At 40.2% G+C, this 21,359-nt stretch overlaps 1 protein-coding gene across 2 annotated transcripts; it reads right to left on the minus strand.

Annotated features, from left to right (window-relative positions):
- Window positions 1–489: 489 nt before the first annotated feature.
- LOC121595884 (carbonic anhydrase 2) lies at window positions 490–20,893 on the minus strand. Of its 2 annotated transcripts, none has more exons than XM_041920232.1 (4): window positions 20,255–20,893; window positions 4,942–5,357; window positions 3,585–3,656; window positions 490–1,732 (listed from the first exon to the last, which is right to left on the minus strand). In XM_041920232.1, exons 1-4 carry the CDS (start codon window positions 20,286–20,288, stop codon window positions 1,424–1,426), a joined length of 831 nt encoding a protein of 276 aa, XP_041776166.1. In that variant the 5' UTR covers window positions 20,289–20,893; the 3' UTR covers window positions 490–1,423. The 2 variants fall into 2 exon arrangements, with proteins under 2 accessions (XP_041776166.1, XP_041776165.1); XM_041920231.1 differs by lacking the exon at window positions 20,255–20,893 and adding an exon at window positions 11,041–12,000.
- Window positions 20,894–21,359: the final 466 nt, after the last annotated feature.

The raw sequence follows: 21,359 nt of genomic DNA on the forward strand, positions 1-21,359 counted from the left end.
CAGCGGTACAAGAAGCATCGTGGTGGAAAGGATTGTTAGAACAATTTGGTAAGAAGCAATCGATTCAGATATTTTGTGATAATCAGAGCACTATCTGTATTGCAAAAAATGGAGGATATACACCACGAACGAAGAATATCGATATAAGACATCATTACATCAGGGATGCTTTGGATCGAAATGTTGTGAATCTCCATTACATTAACACTGAAGAACGAGTTGCAGATGGACTTACAAAAGCATTACAACGAATCAAACAAGAACGTAATCGACAATCTATGGGAATTACACAACAATCGGCTTAAGGAGGAGTATTGGAATTATAGTAAGCCGTATTTGGGTTATAAGTAATTTAATCATAGTAACCTATGAAATTGTGTAGTTATAAGTTTTTGTATGAAATACAATTCATTCTGTTTCTAACCGTACACCAAGTTGGTTTACTGCATTACCTCCAATAAAAACACAAAACTATTAAAAACTTTTGCATTCCCTTTTTTAACACTATTTTATTGCATATTTAACAAGATTGTATAGCAGCGCATGCATCTCTATCCAACTGAACTTAAACTTTTCAAAAAACAAGTAACAATGTTTATTCTACCGCGACAAACCCTTTTATACCGGATTGCTTCCCTCTTGTAAGACGTTTATTGCACTTCGATCTTGAGAGTACTACACGTATTTTGTTAACTTGTCGACTTACCTGATGGATATCGCACAGCGTATATACTACTCACTATACGCTATTGCAATGCGTACATTTCTTTACTCAATTGCATATTCAACAATACTATACTCGCCAGGCTGTGTTTGTTTTGTACGTACAGGCTCAACTGAAAACACATTTCATCGATTAGAATTAAAGTATTTCCTTTGCATCGTGTAGAAAAATACATAGTGTTTTGCTGCATTAATTGAAATTAATAACCTAAACCGTCTCGTTATTAATTATTTCTTCACTCATCTTAGGTAAAAATGTTCAATTTTCGTTTTGTGGAATAAATCATATAAATATTGCTTTCATCTTGTTCCAATTGTTTGCATTCTTGTTTTGCACGTTCTATTACAGCGTCATTGTTCTCTGCGGTTTAACATTACGAAAACTCAAGTTTTCGGCACGGATTGTGATCGTTACCCATTTCACTGGCAAAACAAGGTAAGAGACCCAAATTGAGAACTTCCTGTTGCTGCTCTACGTTTTATACATCCACACTGTTTGCGTCGGCCAAATGAATCTAATTTAAAACACGATTACCATAAGCGAACCTCGAACGTACCGCGCTTTGCACTAACATGGGTCGGTCACAGATCGACCAGCTCCTACCATTGACACGGGCGCACTCGCACACCTAAATGTTGCTGTTCTTTGAACTCTTGCTATCAAGCTCAAACCCGTTGGGAAATTAAGATTTGATACTGCTTAGTAGCTATTGACTTCACGCAGCTGGCGGTTGCCAAGCTCCAGCGGTGGACGAAAGTTGTTAATGACCTTGCCGTAGTCGAACTGCTTGTTGAGCGTCTCGTCGCAGGGACACTCTTCGGCAGCATCGTAGCAACGCATTTCGCGGAAAAGCTCCAGCTGCTCGTGCGACACTTCGATCGGTTCCTTGAACAGAATCCAGGTGACGGACTCCGAGCACGGAGGAGTCGTTAGCGATCCCAGATACGTCCAGTAGGCTTTACCCTCCGGTAGCAAACGAGCCGGGTCCAGTGGTTTGTTTAGGGTAACCTGAGAAAGAAAGTAATTCAATATATTTTTTTAAATGATATTGATATTCACACGAGCAAGCATTGGCGTGCTACAGGGGACATTTCAATTGCGACTGGGACTGTTTTAGTAGCTTTTATTCTACAGTTCAGCACACATCAGTACAATGTAACTGAAAGCTGATTCATGCAAATGTAAAAAAAAACCACAATATTTCATTAAGCGTGCCTCGAACGTATTTAACCATGTCGCTGTAAGCTGTAAACCTCCACAACAATCGATACCGAAAACATTCAAATCAATCAGATTCTACCACCCATGTTTATTAGACCTATGGTAACAATGGCTCGATCAAATGATCACCACCAGCGATGAACCACACAGCATCCCCCCTCCTCCCCTCATTCCATTCGGCTCAGTCGTGTTGACGCTGGAACATCCTATCCGATCGCCGAACTGAACGCGATCGCCGGTTCAGGGACAGTCAGAGCCGCGGTGAACAATTTATGTGAGTAGCAAAATTGTACTTTTCTAGCTGCTGGGCGCATTACACGGTGCAGCCTTTTTGTTGCTGTTGCACTGATCCCCGCCTCGGGCGATGGTGCGCCGAGGGAGATCAGCAAAAAAAACTCTCGTTTCTCGTTTCAAGGTTACCGACACGGGACAGAATAATGCGAGTGGCGGCCCTAGATGGAGATATGCATGAAGTTGCTGCCTGAATCAGAACGGTTGTTAGCGTCAATGTCGGTCGTGTAAATTCAATGACGAATTTATTACGATCAACTTTTGTGATACATTTCTTCACGCGCGTACTACACTTTTACACACAGAAAATGTTTTTGATACAAATTCTAAAATACTTTGTTTAATGCCTCTTGTATTCTTCAATATTGCCAGCTCCACTTCAACTCAACGTATTGATTAAGTGACCAGACATTCATCCAACGACGCCTCATATCCGGATTCAAGCGGATGCAGCAATATCTTATCCCCTGAACAATACGTCTCAACCTTTCTGCAGACAGCCAGCCCATTAGTTGATCAACACTTGAGCAAACATGGATGAAGTGTGCTAACCGAGTGGTAAATAGTTTCGTTGTCTTCTAAGCCACATATAAAGACGTTGCGCGTCAGTGTACGTAGGTTGCTCTCTCACTTGACCTAGCTGGCGAGCAATTTATCAGATAACCCGCAAGTCCACACACTTGGAATCGGTCAACGATTCATATATGTGCTCTACACACGCTATTCCTTCCACGGAATGTCCGGCCGGGCGAGCATGCTTCGCCAACGGTGACCCATGAAGGAGAAAAGTGGAAAACATAACCTGTCGATCACGCAGCGAGCTGCAAGATGGAGCCATTACAATCGCCGTTGTTTACTCATTGTAGGCCTGTCACTTAACACACGTGAAACTACAAACATTCAACGTTCGAGCTGCGAAGCGAACGAGAAGGGCAAGAGTGCGTTTTGATGTAGGGTCACTGTACGACGATTGGGTCAGCAAGTGCATCATTTTTGTTTTTGTTCAATTCTAACAGCGATTCTGCCGCCCTGCATTCCGCCGCGGAAAATAATCTCCACTATGGATTGTTTCTGTAAACAAGCAATTCGTCTGATACATCCCAAACCCCCGTACTGGGCAACGAAGCGAACACTCCCCGGATACAGTCTGACTAGCAGCAGGTTGGATTACATTTACTACAATTGTATCACGTAACAAAGCCTTTACAGTAATGTGAATATTTTATACCAAGCCCCCAACACCTACACCGGCTTGGCCGTTGTTTACGACGCCCCCCAATCCCCACCCCCCTCGGCAGAATCTATTGAAATTCTACAAATAGTCGCATTTCCGCTGCCCGATACTTACGCGATCGCCCTTGTGAGTGATGAACGGAAGCAAACGAGCGATAATATCCAGCTCCGGATGCGGCTTGCCAACCTGTGAATGCATAAAAAGATAGTCTATTAGTACAATGCAATCACTTGCCTATGCAAAGCACTTGCGATGCATTTCATCTCAATGTAATCTGGGGTGTGTATGTAGTGTCATTTGTATTCTTGTCTCCTTCAATGATTGCCACGGTTAAAAAAGGCATGATGGATACATGTTTTTACTTAAGAAATATGAGTACGTAACAATTATAGTTCTGAAAGATTTAGAGTAGATTAATTTGTTTCAATGGCGTCGGCTAAAGGCGAATATCGCGATTATCATCTAAAATACAATTAAACATAATTTTGCTCGAAGTTGTTGATTTTAAACATTCAATTGATTATTAAAAATAACACGATCGTACTGTCCCGTTTTTAATTACTTTATATTTTCAGTACAGTGGAAATTGTGTTATTCTTCAACTGATAATGTAATTACTACATTGGAACAATTGGCCTCCGATCCCCTGTACACAGAGAACCAGTAACTTAAAAACAGATCCTTTTCGTACTATGCTTTACATTTATTCTACTTCATCGTGGCATTGAAAACCAAACATAACGTGATCATATTATATCTCATCTGCATCACATTAACGGATAGTGTTTGTACAACATTACCGAATCTATCTATCTCTTGATATGGCTCATTTACCAGTTCAAATACAGAAGCTTCCCTCAAAACATCAGCTTCAATTTAAACTACTCTTTGAATTAATTTATAAGTGGCCCTTGAAATATCCCCGTCTGTCACTGCTGATCTCGTGATTTATCATGTGTGTACTACTGAACGGGGGTCTCGTGACTTGCCTGCAACGAGATCAGACGCGTTCATAGATCTCGTTTAGTAGACAAGGTGAGATATAATCGCCGTACAAAGTTTCTCCACTTTTCTTCGACACGCAACGGAAAGCGTGCTAAGGGCACACTGTTTGCCTTGCTGCTTGTTCGAAAGGTTAATTTCAAGCCTACCAATAATTGAATTGAGTCTTGCCAGAGAGTGCCTGGAAAGAAAACATTAAACTGACGTCATATGGACTGGAAACATTACACATAGCCAATAACCCATAAAGTAAATGCACGTGCAAGAAAATTTACTTGACATTCTAGAGAAAAACAAAAAGCGCACAAATTGCAGCCCACACACACAAATCGATTCTTGTTCGCTGCGTTATCTAACAGGTGAAGCCTGCACGGTTTTTGCACAATTGGATTAGGCCGCACCAAAGTCACCTTGCCCTAACAGAAATTCCAGTCCGTGTGTCACAATCGATGAAGAAACTGAAACTTACCTTTAAAAACACACCCAGGACCGCCAAACCATCCGGATGGCCAGCAGCCTCGGCGAAGCTCTTGTATTTGCTCTGGTTCCAGTGGACAAGGTGCAGCTCGCCGGCGAACGATTCACCATCCACCGTATGCTCGGAGCCACGCGAATCCGAACATCCCCAGTGGCAGTGGAACTGCTCGAGAATGAACTGTTCCTTTTGCAGCGGTCCCCCGGTCAGCATGGAACCCTTGCCGTTTACATCCACCCTCCAGCAGTAGCCCGGATTGACCAGGCTACGCGTGTTCTCTGGTACGTACGTCCAGCGGAGCGGATTCTCCTGCAGATCTCCCGAGTTTTGCGTTTTGGAAGTAACAATGTCGACCGGCGATTGACGCTGTCCCCGTGCCTGCGGGAACATTTCCGGCCACTTCTGGGGTCCTGCGGGGGTAGTAGAATGGAGAAAGAAAGGTGGCGGGAAAATGTATAAATAATATGCGTAATAACTCAAATGTACAGTGAACGCTCAATGAGAGCAAAGTGTTGATTAATTTTGGTTCGTTTATTTATTGACGATGCCATTCATCACATTTACGGTCAGTTTCGTTCTCCCACTATGGTGTCCCGAGTGTCAACCAAATGGAGGTTTTGCCTTAATAGAAAACAGATAAGAGCACAGCAAATAAAGTACTTGCAGTGTTGTAATGATAATGACTGTCATTCGTGTGCCTCATTCACAGTGTAATCACACAAGAATGACGCCTTTTTCCCTAACCCCACCCAATCACTTAGGGCGCTGCCATCATCGTTAAGCAACGTTTTTCCTAATCTAAATAATTGTTTTTGAACCAATTCAATCAGCTTAGCTATTTACTTCCGAACAGAGCAGCAGCAAATGAGTTCGAAAACCTAAACAATATTAGAACCACATCACTATGGCTTAAACGACAAACACTTAAGCACGATTTTGCTTACAGTTCGTGGAAAGAAATCTCAAATTCACTGCGCAGTGCGCGTCCCCGGAAGCGGGGACCGCCTGCCTTGCACAGGCAACACCCTTCACGGCCCAATATGTCATCTATGAACAATTAAGTGCAACCGATCACGATGCATCCGGGGAAGCAGCAAAATGCTGACCAACTGACACCACAACATGCACACACACGCTTGCATCGTGACTGACGGAACGGCACGAAGAAAACGACGAAAGTGTCAAGGAGTCAGTCGTTGAAATGGTACAGAATTACCGTACGTTTATCGAGACACTTTTTACGTTCGACAGTAGCTGCATACTGGAAGCTGCAGGATGGGGGACGTTTTTTTTATATTGCTGTTCACGCCTACCCAACGACCACTTGATTGGCCTTAATTCGAGCAGGATTTAACGTGCCTCGTGCTTTGTTCTACAGAGTGGTAAATGGGGCTAGGGCACTTAGCAACGTTCTGCTGCTGAACAGAATCTTCTCCAACTTGACTTGATTGACGCAATAAAGTATGATAAGAAATGCACAGAGTGATTGTACACAGCTAACGGTCTGTATTATGCTTTACGTACTTGAAATCTTGACCTCAATTTTGTGCGCGGGGGAAGAAAATGGCACACAATTAAGTGTGTGACATTTGTCACGAAATAACGCATATGAGTGAATTATTTTGTTTTTATTTTTACAATTATTTTATTTTATTTTTTATTCTATAACCATTGCATTTTATTACATTTTCAACAAACCCCCAAAAAACCTCATTTGTCATAAATTATTGAACTGCATCAACGAGGGAATGATGAGCATATTATGATCATCTGTCACTCACCGGTGCGATGAATCCTTCTTCACACTTTGAAAAGCATTACTGAGGTTTGTTATGATCAAGCATGCCAAAAAAAGCACCAATCAATCGGTTTGCTCAACCCTTGGTGGTAGTTGCTGACGTCAATCAAATGTTATGAAGTTGAGCGATTCGTTTAATCTGAGAAGTTTGAGCCACTTACGATACCATACAATTAAAAGCGTCCCAACCAATCTCACATGAGATGGTGTGCCATTGGGTGTCTAAGAAAACAAAAGACACCAAAATTGAATAAATGCACTTTCGTGACAGGGCAGATTAAATCGTATTCAGTCAATTTTCCTATTCAACAACAGCAGATAATAGTTAATATACACGCTACCTGCGATCTTCGTGTAAGCTCCGTGTTGGATATGAAATCAAATTAAGTGATTGATCGCTCAAGATGATTGTTTATGGAAGCTTGACGACAATCGTGAAGTCGTGTACTGTAGCAGCCATATTTTCTTCATGATAGTGACTTATCTGGACGTGTTTTATCTATAAAGATCAATGGAAAGATGCGGAATAAGAAATTGCGCATCGAACCATTCTTGACCCTCACCTATTTTCAAGAGCGTATTGACGTTGGAGGCGCGCGTGGCTCCTTCAAGAGTGTTGCTTGTATGAACGCATGGTAATAAAAATTCAAGTTGAATATTAAGTCGCCACTTAATCATAGACTTTATTTTACCACTCAATGCGAATACAGTAATATCAAAACAAAAGAGCTTACTCTTTTATTGCACATTACGGCGATCTCGATTGCACTATGCCTGAGGTGTTCAGTTCAATTTGGAAATTTTGTAATCCAACACTTGAAATTGCACTTTTGACGAAATCTTTGGCACGCTCCAGACTTTGTGCTTCAAGTTTTCTCAAGAGCTTCGTTCTATCTACATACAATCGTTGAGTGTGTGTGTGTGTGTGTGTATGTGTGTGTTTTTTTAAACCCCCTTCCAACTGCTTTCTTATCACGTGTATTCACACAGTGCATTGTAAATGTCACAAGACCACTTAATCAGTCGCGACAACCCCCATCATGAGTAATGGGCAGCACAATATCCAACCGTTGGTTGATGGTGGGGTGGTGTTTTAAGATCGTTAACACTGTGCCATTCGGCGCCGACTCTACCTAATAATTTTCATTTATCAAGCACATCGTATATCACACTGAGATGGACACTGTAATTTTGCGCAAGTAGTACAGTAGTACATCGAAAAGTTTGTGGTGAGGGAATGGGACTGATGGGAGGAAGTTGTTAACCAAAGGAAACAAAAAAAACAACAATTGTGTCCACCACAATCAAGTGTAGTAGATGTGCGTCATGGGTTTATCATTTGGAAGCTATGATATATGATTACTATCGCTTGCGTCGAGAACAATCAGACACATTGTGGAGTGTCGTACGCTTATGACGTCGGCAGCTGGTTAATACTTTTAAAACGTGTCATAAACTTTTGGACTAAACGTGTTGGGAGTGTTTTTCAATGCGCTCGACGAACCAACATACATTTTACGTACATACAACGCACTTGTACGAGAACCTTCTTGAATAATATTTACTCCATCTCACGGTTGTACATTAAAACCCCTGTAGTACTTTCAAGTAAACAAACGTCAACAACGATAAGGTCTCAAACATGTCCGCAATATTTTGCGGTAAAAACACAACACGACCTTTTGCTCGAGCGCCCCAACAATACCGACGCCGACAAAAAGGTACAACAGTTCGGTTTCGTACACTTCCGCGATCTTTCGATATTAGACGCCGCCACTGTTCGGTTTCCCTCCGCGCAATTTGAGCAACATGAAAGCACGTGCTGCAAAGTGTGCTGTGCTACTCACCAGCAAACCAGTGATGGATGTGTTTGGGGAAACACGCACACACACAACACACAAACAAACGGACACCTTCAAGCGGTTTCAACCAAGAACAGAAAAGCACCGTTCGGCTGTCTAATGCATGAGTGCTGTGGCGGTGGCCCATGGAATTCCTTATCACGTGACTAAACGCGACAAACCGGTCGGTCGGCAGTGTTGTTGGAAAGCACCGAACAGGCCAGACATCGTTGGAAAGAGGGGTGAAGGGAGGGTAGAGGGGTAAGGGTTAGTGGGCGCGGAATTTACGCGAACCGGTTTTAGCTACCCTTTTGCAGCGCCAGCTTTGCGATCATCGTTTCCATGGCAGTGACTTCACATCATCCGTTGCTGCGCATTGGAGATTCTCAAGAGCGAGCTGACATCGATCTTTTTTGTTTATATTTTTACAGCCTCCTGTACCGGTTCCGCGGCGGCGAAGATTGCACGCACACATATCTACATCCGGTTAGCGGTGGATCAACAGCATCCAGTCGGTTTTGGATAGGCTTAAGCTACACAGATCGATTCATTTACAGTCGCAAGCCACAACTATGGTTGTGCTGTAAAAGGGAGTCCAGCAGAAAAATATTGCTTGGGTGGCGTTAATTGAAGCAATTAGAAAGTTTAAAGACGCGCACTGATTGATTGAGTCAGCTGGGAACTGAAGCTGCGAGACCGTCAACAGTTGAACGGTTGAAGAAAGTTTTCCACCGCTAGGAGTTAGTTAATTGAACCTCTGTGGTTTGGTGTGAAAAAAGGTACATGCATTGGTTCTGTAGGGTTTGCAAAAATAGACATTACCTTTTTTCACTTTCAAACACTTTACACGAGACCAAAACGACCAAATTAGTGTATTTACGTGGATTGTAATTATAATTGTAATTATAACGTGCCGGTTAATAAGTTTGATAAAGACTATGAAGATGGTTTGAAAGTTAAAATTAAAAAAGAGCTACACATATTGTAAACCTCTTTCTACGCAATGCTTGACGCAACAGGTGTATTGTATTTGCGCACGAAATCACAAACAATTTATCATCAATTTAATCGATCGTATCTCAGCCTGGGAACGATTTAATGGAATTGTTTTTCTGATGTTTCCAACTCCATCATGACGATACCCATAAAATCGGATTTACGCGTTGCTGTTGATCGAGAAAATTTCGTTCAAATCATCACGCATCCTACGGAGCATGATGGCAACAACACACAAAAAAGAAATACAGATGAGCATGAGTTCTCTCGCTATCACAACACGTTCAATGTCAAAACACTTGATTGTGTTGCGTTTCGCAATCACTACGAATTTCAGGCAGCTTCCGAGCGCATGATCGGCGTTAGAATGAATGCGTTCGTAACTCGCTTATACCCATTATTCCAATCATTTCCTCTGAACGTTAACTCTAGAACGGTCGATTATTGACAAAGACTCAAATTGCCTAAATCACGTGAAATTTTTACATTTTTGATTGATACTGCACACGACGTTATCAATGGAATCATCGATGTTCCTTTTATTGATTGTAAGTAATGGATGCCTGTATTGAAAGGCATATTCTTTTGTGAGTTTTATGTTTAAGTGTACTTTGGGTTTCCTGTGTAAAGTTTCGTTAAATTGTTAATATCGTAGAGAAGCTGTGCTAGTAAAATACGAAGTTAGCAATGAGCCTAAAATTATTGAAACATACTTTCACCGTCTTTTGTCCCCAAAACGGTTATGCAACCCGTGCAAGACAAAAGTGAAGATACATTTAAATAAACGATTCTCATTAACTCCAATTTGGCTTGAATATCTCATAACAAAGGTGTTGCCAAAACGGGGGACAAATTTCATCATTCGTTTGTCCTGTCACTCTTCCAACTCTTCTCGCCATAATTCACCCATTACTGTGCACTGTGTGTCATTGGACGTTTCGAGAAACATAAGCCAAACAACATCAAAGACTCACAAACACCTCGCCCATGTCTCGCAACCACCACGTTCGTTTATCGTTTATCAATTCGTCGTTGAGGCTACAATTCGGACAAAACCTTGTACACTTCCGCATAACCAAATTCGGAACATCCCTGTGCCACAAAACCTCGCACGCTTCCTTCGCTATGAGCAACATGGAGCAGCATTGTATACAACGTCACTGATAACAGGTGCGTGATTGATTTAATGACCCTCTGTTGATAACTGTGCCACCATGCCGTCGAGGGAATTTCTAATGCGGTTTCTAGTGCTGATTTCAGCCACAACCTCTGATAGTATACTCCATCACGCGAGATCAATAATCGAAAGCAATTCGAGAAGATTACAGCAGCAGTCAAGATCAAGATCATCTCGGAATCAGAATCATCAGCACAATTATCCCAAGCGGCGGGCTCGATCGACATGCTAGTTCATCTAGCCGACTCTCCAACATAGTTTACTGTTTTCACGTGACTTACCGTTCATTTGCGTATATCCCCAAGTGACAGACATCTTGACGTGGTTTTGGTCGTTTTCACTCTCTTCTAACTAAACAACAAGCAACAGCAACACTGCGCGATCCGTCACACTGTAACAACAAACCGTTTCAAACGAAACAACAAACACTCTCCGCAGCTGGACGCTGATAACTACTAGCTCTCCCGCTCACTCTCTTCACTTCAGCGAAACAATCGCACACAACTACAATCGTACGTTGCTAAAGGCTATAGCCCTCTTCCAACTAACCACCCCCTGCTATCCGGTGTTATCAACAATGCTCACAACACTGTCCAACGCACAGTACGCGTCTTCGATCGTGCGTATCGAACGGAGAGCCACGCACAGATTTCACTGACTTCGCGAAAAGCCCAACTACGACGGAAGGCTTTTAGTTTCACCACTGCAACCTAAACAAACAGTGAAATGCAGCCGAAGTGTCTATTTTGCTCGCCCTTTACGAAAACGGCAACGAAACCAACGGAATGGATCTACGGCTGATACTGATTACGGCTCGACGACGCGGCACACAACCTGCTCGTTCAATTGGCACTTGCGGAATGAACGTTGGAATGAACGACCACGGCGACGAAGGCGACTATTCATCTGGAGAAGGCGCTCTAGTGCCTCACCCATATATATGCATCGCCACTAGCAAACGGAACCACACCACTACACCGAGCCCTGGGCGACGCACGTTGCATCTCTCGTGTGGTGGGCCACGGCTGCCCATGGCTGCGACGAATGCGGAAAATTAATGGAAACTCACGCAACGACCGTATACCGCAGGTCCGCTCGTTCCTTCTCAGCGCATTATTCTCTTCGTTTCGCTTACTCTCTTGCCCTATTCACGATCGTTGTTGATCAAGTGTTGTAGGAGTTTAAACTTTGAGCGTGGTGGTGATTGCACCGTTGCCTTTCTTATTGTGGCTGCCACTTTTCAGCCAGTGCTCAATTGCCACCTGGTAATGATTGTCACCGTCCGGTCATATGTCATCTGACGGGTGTAAATGGTAATTGAAAAACACATTTGTTGTTAGCCCATCGCAACTAATGAAACAACTAAATTGCGGGGTTGAATACAATGATCAATTACCTGTCTGGAACGGAAAGTATTTCAAAATGACAGATTTTTGTGACTCTTTAAAAAAAAAAGAAAATTACAAAATGGCGATGAAATATCCGTGTAATGGTGAAACAAATAAAAATCATTACAAATTGTAATGTTTGATTTTTTTATTTATTTATTTATTTAGTTTTTAAACAATTATACTTATTTTGAAATGGATTTGCATTTAATTGGGACTCAACCGAAATCAACATAAATAACGCAGTATCATTTGGTGTCAAATTTTACGACCCGTTCGCCACCGAACGTAAACATCTTACTTTAGCTTGTAAAGGAGGCGTTAAATTGACCATTAAATACGCCTATCAAGAAACCATTGATACTGTCTGGCTGGTGTTTAAAATGAAATGAATGAGGCTATAACATAATGACGATAACTGTTAATTTATTTCACCCTGAATACGATTTCATCTGCACGTTCCATGCACGCAATCATAACCGATATCATAATAAAACACAAATATTTTTTTAATTATTAGCAAATAAAAATACTTCAAACAACCTTGTTTAAAACATACACAGCAACAAATGTACACAATAAGTCTGAGGCACTGATAACGATATCAACGAAAACACACGTATGGCGCTCGATCGTAATTAAATCCCTTTTAATCCTCCAATCACTTGAATCGATCCAAAAACAATTATTATTATTTATCTAGGATTAACCATTACAGCTCTGGTCATGTGATAAATAACAGTTAAAATTGTTTGCCTCGTTATCAGTAAAACGATTTATTGTTGCATTAATGCTACTTTATTTCATACGTTCTATCAATGCTTTAGACATCACTACTAATTCCATCGTAAGCACATGGCTTTGTGAAATCCCCTCTACCTTTTTAAAGTACTTACATGTTATTTCGTAAGTGGAGGAGAGGGTGGGGGGGGATCAAACCTTGGTTCAAACCAGCTTACATCATGTACATAATATGTTTGATATCTGTTTTTTTTTCATTAATTAACATTGATGTGTTTTGTGGAGCTTACTCAACGGCTTTTGTAATTGTTTGCAATTTTCATATTCATATTCTACGATGTGTGTTCCTATCTTGTAATTACTAAATTATATGGAAGAAGAGTCGCATTTAAGACCCTGGTCCAGTTGTGCATTATCAGAAATAGAGATATCATAAAACCAAACACCCTCGACGGTACTCGAGACACGATGATAATCAAATATGTTACCCTTCCTGTTTCTGCACAATGCTCCATATTTACAAAACGATACGATATGATCGTCGATAGCAGATGATTGATCGGCTGCCTTTTCATTATCATATGCGTCCTAATTCATGTTTCAAACGACTACCCCATCTCGCTCAGAGTTTTATTGCCACTTGGACGATCAAGACGTTCTGGAAAATGTTTTCATTAAGCGTGTGGTTCAACAAAAAAAACATCAAACATCAAACCATCCTTTCGATTCATTGCTATTATAACGAATCAGATACTGGCTACTTATTGGTTGATGTATTGGTGATCTTGACAATGTGATAAAGCTTGAAATAGCCTGCTAAGAAATATTTTCTATACGCGTTAGACTACGTGATACTGTATGCTAAATTGTATTTGTGGCAAAAAGTATTTGTCGTTAAGCGGAGAAAGTATTTAATTCTCGTCCAACCTGTAATTTGATATTGTTTTACTTGGGTTTTGCGAGCTACTGTCAACAGGTACGTTTGACCGAAGTGTTTAGACACAGACAAATAATACGGATTTTTATACCAACCCAGGTCTTTTGATTATTTGAAATTTTATTATTATTATTATTAGTTGAAAATGTTAAAACGATATTTTTTATAACGATGTGGTACTAAAACATTCTATAAATTGTCAGATTCAAACTGTTGCTTTTATTATTCGTGTAAATTAGTAATGTAAACTGCCTTTTTAAATAAGTAATGTAAAGCTGCACAATCGGCTAGGTAGAGCTAACACTCAATTTCGGAATGCTAACAATAAATAAAATTACAGTAGCATAGAAATATAATGAAACTCAAGAGATTAGACTATTTTATTGAAAGTATATTATATACTTTCCGTTCAGGTGAAACTTTTTTTTTCACCATGGATGGATGACTACTTAGGAAAAATTAAACATTAATGCGATCGAGATTAAACTCGAGGTTAATGTAAAATTGCATAAAACATATATAATTCGAGGTTAAGCGATGTAGCATAGAAGATTGATCGCTGTAACTCATAGGTTAGTTTATAGGCAATTGCTTTTTTCTCTTATAAACGGCAAAAAAAATCGAAAATTATTTTTTTAACGAACTATTATAGCGAATAGCTTTTCGATTGGGTAAAAAATCATATTTCAGAAAAAAACCATTTTAAGAAATGTGATAGCTTACTTACATATTTAGTTGAAAAATATGTTTAAAAACAGTTTTTTATTGCTCTTTTGTTTAAGCGGCAAGAATCAATTACATGCGCAGTACCTCTTATACGAGGATTCGGAGATACGCGGTTTTCTAAATTTGACAGACATTTCAGCAAATTGTACTGATTTGATTCATCAATTGTGAAATGTAAAATAAATTTTCTTTAGGCCCAATTTTATAATTATTTCAAGAAGGTTTATTGCTAAAACCCTATCACGTCCAGCAAAATTCCACGAAAATTAGTGATATTTTGGCTGGAAACGCTGAGAATCGAGGTACGTAGTATTTTGCGGCCGTTTTCGATCCCCATTAATAGTGTATCTCAACCACCACCTGTGTAGATTTCCCGATTGGATCAAATTTTGTTTTTGCATACCTTCAGGCGCCAAACAAAACTGGCGAACGAGGAAAGTTTTTTCTTTGTTTAACGTGCTGCAATAAATGCTATTGATTTTTAATTAGCATGTAGCTATCAGTCACTAATGAACAGAATAGTTATTTCTGTGTATTATACATACAGTCCTATTCGAGATTTTAGCACACACAAACACGGGCAGTTATGTTAAGTTATGTTTGTTTGCCATTGCAAATGTATGTACATGTTTAGGTATATATTAAATCTTGATTTGAATGTAAAATTGATTGAAATTAATTGAATGTTTTTATACACAACCTACAAAGACACGACACGAAATATATCTTGAGAAACCCAAACACCCCATTTGATGACATAAGGGTAACACGCTTCTTCCCATACAAGAGGGATGATTGAAATGCATTGTTCTAGCGTCACTGATAACAGATGCGTGATTGATTTAACTACCCTCTGCTGATAACTGTGTCACCATGCCGTCGAGGGTATTTTACACGCGGTAGCAATGCTGATTCCAGCAGCAGTTAGATCTCTGATAGTAGCTCATTGCACGAGATCAATAATCGAAAGCGATTGGAGCGTCCATGCTCTCTACACTTCTTTCATGATCCCCTCGGAATCAATCACCAACATCGATCGTATCACCAACATCGATCAATTCTCCAACATATTTCTGAATTTTTCACGTGACTTACCGTTCATTTGCGTATATCCCCAAGTGACAGACATCTTGACGTGGTTTTGGTCGTTTTCACTCTCTTCTAACTAAACAACAAGCAACAGCAACACTGCGCGATCCGTCACACTGTAACAACAAACCGTTTCAAACGAAACAACAAACACTCTCCGCAGCTGGACGCTGATAACTACTAGCTCTCCCGCTCACTCTCTTCACTTCAGCGAAACAATCGCACACAACTACAATCGTACGTTGCTAAAGGCTATAGCCCTCTTCCAACTAACCACCCCCTGCTATCCGGTGTTATCAACAATGCTCACAACACTGTCCAACGCACAGTACGCGTCTTCGATCGTGCGTATCGAACGGAGAGCCACGCACAGATTTCACTGACTTCGCGAAAAGCCCAACTACGACGGAAGGCTTTTAGTTTCACCACTGCAACCTAAACAAACAGTGAAATGCAGCCGAAGTGTCTATTTTGCTCGCCCTTTACGAAAACGGCAACGAAACCAACGGAATGGATCTACGGCTGATACTGATTACGGCTCGACGACGCGGCACACAACCTGCTCGTTCAATTGGCACTTGCGGAATGAACGTTGGAATGAACGACCACGGCGACGAAGGCGACTATTCATCTGGAGAAGGCGCTCTAGTGCCTCACCCATATATATGCATCGCCACTAGCAAACGGAACCACACCACTACACCGAGCCCTGGGCGACGCACGTTGCATCTCTCGTGTGGTGGGCCACGGCTGCCCATGGCTGCGACGAATGCGGAAAATTAATGGAAACTCACGCAACGACCGTATACCGCAGGTCCGCTCGTTCCTTCTCAGCGCATTATTCTCTTCGTTTCGCTTACTCTCTTGCCCTATTCACGATCGTTGTTGATCAAGTGTTGTAGGAGTTTAAACTTTGAGCGTGGTGGTGATTGCACCGTTGCCTTTCTTATTGTGGCTGCCACTTTTCAGCCAGTGCTCAATTGCCACCTGGTAATGATTGTCACCGTCCGGTCATATGTCATCTGACGGGTGTAAATGGTAATTGAAAAACACATTTGTTGTTAGCCCATCGCAACTAATGAAACAACTAAATTGCGGGGTTGAATACAATGATCAATTACCTGTCTGGAACGGAAAGTATTTCAAAATGACAGATTTTTGTGACTCTTTAAAAAAAAAGAAAATTACAAAATGGCGATGAAATATCCGTGTAATGGTGAAACAAATAAAAATCATTACAAATTGTAATGTTTGATTTTTTTATTTATTTATTTATTTAGTTTTTAAACAATTATACTTATTTTGAAATGGATTTGCATTTAATTGGGACTCAACCGAAATCAACATAAATAACGCAGTATCATTTGGTGTCAAATTTTACGACCCGTTCGCCACCGAACGTAAACATCTTACTTTAGCTTGTAAAGGAGGCGTTAAATTGACCATTAAATACGCCTATCAAGAAACCATTGATACTGTCTGGCTGGTGTTTAAAATGAAATGAATGAGGCTATAACATAATGACGATAACTGTTAATTTATTTCACCCTGAATACGATTTCATCTGCACGTTCCATGCACGCAATCATAACCGATATCATAATAAAACACAAATATTTTTTTAATTATTAGCAAATAAAAATACTTCAAACAACCTTGTTTAAAACATACACAGCAACAAATGTACACAATAAGTCTGAGGCACTGATAACGATATCAACGAAAACACACGTATGGCGCTCGATCGTAATTAAATCCCTTTTAATCCTCCAATCACTTGAATCGATCCAAAAACAATTATTATTATTTATCTAGGATTAACCATTACAGCTCTGGTCATGTGATAAATAACAGTTAAAATTGTTTGCCTCGTTATCAGTAAAACGTTTTATTGTTGCATTAATGCTACTTTATTTCATACGTTCTATCAATGCTTTAGGACATCACTACTAATTCCATCGTAAGCACATGGCTTTGTGAAATCCCCTCTACCTTTTTAAAGTACTTACATGTTATTTCGTAAGTGGAGGAGAGGGTGGAGGGGGGGGATCAAACCTTGGTTCAAACCAGCTTACATCATGTACATAATATGTTTGATATCTGTTTTTTTTTTCATTAATTAACATTGATGTGTTTTGTGGAGCTTACTCAACGGCTTTTGTAATTGTTTGCAATTTTCATATTCATATTCTACGATGTGTGTTCCTATCTTGTAATTACTAAATTATATGGAAGAAGAGTCGCATTTAAGACCCTGGTCCAGTTGTGCATTATCAGAAATAGAGATATCATAAAACCAAACACCCTCGACGGTACTCGAGACACGATGATAATCAAATATGTTACCCTTCCTGTTTCTGCACAATGCTCCATATTTACAAAACGATACGATATGATCGTCGATAGCAGATGATTGATCGGCTGCCTTTTCATTATCATATGCGTCCTAATTCATGTTTCAAACGACTACCCCATCTCGCTCAGAGTTTTATTGCCACTTGGACGATCAAGACGTTCTGGAAAATGTTTTCATTAAGCGTGTGGTTCAACAAAAAAAACATCAAACATCAAACCATCCTTTCGATTCATTGCTATTATAACGAATCAGATACTGGCTACTTATTGGTTGATGTATTGGTGATCTTGACAATGTGATAAAGCTTGAAATAGCCTGCTAAGAAATATTTTCTATACGCGTTAGACTACGTGATACTGTATGCTAAATTGTATTTGTGGCAAAAAGTATTTGTCGTTAAGCGGAGAAAGTATTTAATTCTCGTCCAACCTGTAATTTGATATTGTTTTACTTGGGTTTTGCGAGCTACTGTCAACAGGTACGTTTGACCGAAGTGTTTAGACACAGACAAATAATACGGATTTTTATACCAACCCAGGTCTTTTGATTATTTGAAATTTTATTATTATTATTATTAGTTGAAAATGTTAAAACGATATTTTTTATAACGATGTGGTACTAAAACATTCTATAAATTGTCAGATTCAAACTGTTGCTTTTATTATTCGTGTAAATTAGTAATGTAAACTGCCTTTTTAAATAAGTAATGTAAAGCTGCACAATCGGCTAGGTAGAGCTAACACTCAATTTCGGAATGCTAACAATAAATAAAATTACAGTAGCATAGAAATATAATGAAACTCAAGAGATTAGACTATTTTATTGAAAGTATATTATATACTTTCCGTTCAGGTGAAACTTTTTTTTTCACCATGGATGGATGACTACTTAGGAAAAATTAAACATTAATGCGATCGAGATTAAACTCGAGGTTAATGTAAAATTGCATAAAACATATATAATTCGAGGTTAAGCGATGTAGCATAGAAGATTGATCGCTGTAACTCATAGGTTAGTTTATAGGCAATTGCTTTTTTCTCTTATAAACGGCAAAAAAAATCGAAAATTATTTTTTTAACGAACTATTATAGCGAATAGCTTTTCGATTGGGTAAAAAATCATATTTCAGAAAAAACCATTTTAAGAAATGTGATAGCTTACTTACATATTTAGTTGAAAAATATGTTTAAAACAGTTTTTTATTGCTCTTTTGTTTAAGCGGCAAGAATCAATTACATGCGCAGTACCTCTTATACGAGGATTCGGAGATACGCGGTTTTCTAAATTTGACAGACATTTCAGCAAATTGTACTGATTTGATTCATCAATTGTGAAATGTAAAATAAATTTTCTTTAGGCCCAATTTTATAATTATTTCAAGAAGGTTTATTGCTAAAACCCTATCACGTCCAGCAAAATTCCACGAAAATTAGTGATATTTTGGCTGGAAACGCTGAGAATCGAGGTACGTAGTATTTTGCGGCCGTTTTCGATCCCCATTAATAGTTTATCTCAACCACCACCTGTGTAGATTTCCCGATTATATCAAATTTTGTTTTTGCATACCTTCAGGCGCCAAACAAAACTGGCGAACGAGGAAAGTTTTTTCTTTGTTTAACGTGCTGCAATAAATGCTATTGATTTTTAATTAGCATGTAGCTATCAGTCACTAATGAACAGAATAGTTATTTCTGTGTATTATACATACAGTCCTATTCGAGATTTTAGCACACACAAACACGGGCAGTTATGTTAAGTTATGTTTGTTTGCCATTGCAAATGTATGTACATGTTTAGGTATATATTAAATCTTGATTTGAATGTAAAATTGATTGAAATTAATTGAATGTTTTTATACACAACCTACAAAGACACGACACGAAATATATCTTGAGAAACCCAAACACCCCATTTGATGACATAAGGGTAACACGCTTCTTCCCATACAAGAGGGATGATTGAAATGCATTGTTCTAGCGTCACTGATAACAGATGCGTGATTGATTTAACTACCCTCTGCTGATAACTGTGTCACCATGCCGTCGAGGGTATTTTACACGCGGTAGCAATGCTGATTCCAGCAGCAGTTAGATCTCTGATAGTAGCTCATTGCACGAGATCAATAATCGAAAGCGATTGGAGCGTCCATGCTCTCTACACTTCTTTCATGATCCCCTCGGAATCAATCACCAACATCGATCGTATCACCAACATCGATCAATTCTCCAACATATTTCTGAATTTTTCACGTGACTTACCGTTTAATTGTGTATACCCCCAAGTGACAGACATCTTGACGTGGTTTTGGTCGGTTGGACTCTCTTCTAACTAAACAACCAGCAACAGCAACACTGCGCGATCCGTCACACTGTAACAACAAACCGTTTCAAACGAAACAACAAACACTCTCCGCAGCTGGACGCTGATAACTACTAGCTCTCCCGCTGACTCTCTTCACTTCAGCGAAACAATCGCACACAACTACAATCGTACGTTGCTAAAGGCTATAGTCCTCTTCTAACTAACCACCCCCTGCTATCCGGTGTTATCAACAATGCTCACAACACTGTCCAACGCACAGTACGCGTCTTCGATCGTGCGTATCGAACGGAGAGCCACGCACAGATTTCACTGACTTCGCGAAAAGCCCAACTACGACGGAAGGCTTTTAGTTTCACCACTGCAACCTAAACAAACAGTGAAATGCAGCCGAAGTGTCTATTTTGCTCGCCCTTTACGAAAACGGCAACGAAACCAACGGAATGGATCTACAGCTGATACTGATTACGGCTCGACGACGCGGCACACAACCTGCTCGTTCAATTGGCACTAGCGGAATGAACGTTGGAATGAACGACCACGGCGACGAGGGCGACTATTCATCTGGAGAAGGCGCTCCAGTGCCTCACCCATATATATGCATCGCCACTAGCAAACGGAACCACACCACTACACCGAGCCCTGGACGACGCACGTTGCATCTCTCTTGTGGTGGGCCACGGCTGCCCATGGCTGCGACGAATGCGGAAAATTAATGGAAACTCACGCAACGACCGTATACCGCAGGTCCGCTCGTTCCTTCTCAGCGCATTATTCTCTTCGTTTCGCTTACTCTCTTGCCCTATTCACGATCGTTGTTGATCAAGTGTTGTAGGAGTTTAAACTTTGAGCGTGGTGGTGATTGCACCGTTGCATTTCTTATTCTCACTGATGGCTGCCACTTTTCAATTGCCACCTGATAATGATAGTTTCTGTCCGGTCCGGTTGATTGAAAAACAAATAAAAACTGTATTTATGTATGTGTGTATTGCCTTAATTTATTTATAGTTCAGTAGGGACGATTACACTTGTTTCGACATTTTT

Source organism: Anopheles merus, chromosome 3R (assembly GCF_017562075.2).
Source record: "Anopheles merus strain MAF chromosome 3R, AmerM5.1, whole genome shotgun sequence".
Taxonomy (NCBI): Eukaryota; Metazoa; Arthropoda; class Insecta; order Diptera; family Culicidae; genus Anopheles; species Anopheles merus.

What these genes read in the sequence shown, in the direction of transcription:
- LOC121595884 (XM_041920232.1), bottom strand. Translation starts at nt 20,288, where the DNA reads ATGTCTGTCACTTGGGGGTATACACAATTAAACG. An exon ending in TCCTGGGTGTGTTTTTAAAG is followed by an intron (nt 3,657 to 4,941) that starts GTAAGTTTCAGT and finishes ATGCATTCACAG; the next exon opens with GTTGGCAAGCCGCATCCGGA. An exon ending in TCACTCACAAGGGCGATCGC is followed by an intron (nt 1,733 to 3,584) that starts GTAAGTATCGGG and finishes TTTCTTTCTCAG; the next exon opens with GTTACCCTAAACAAACCACT.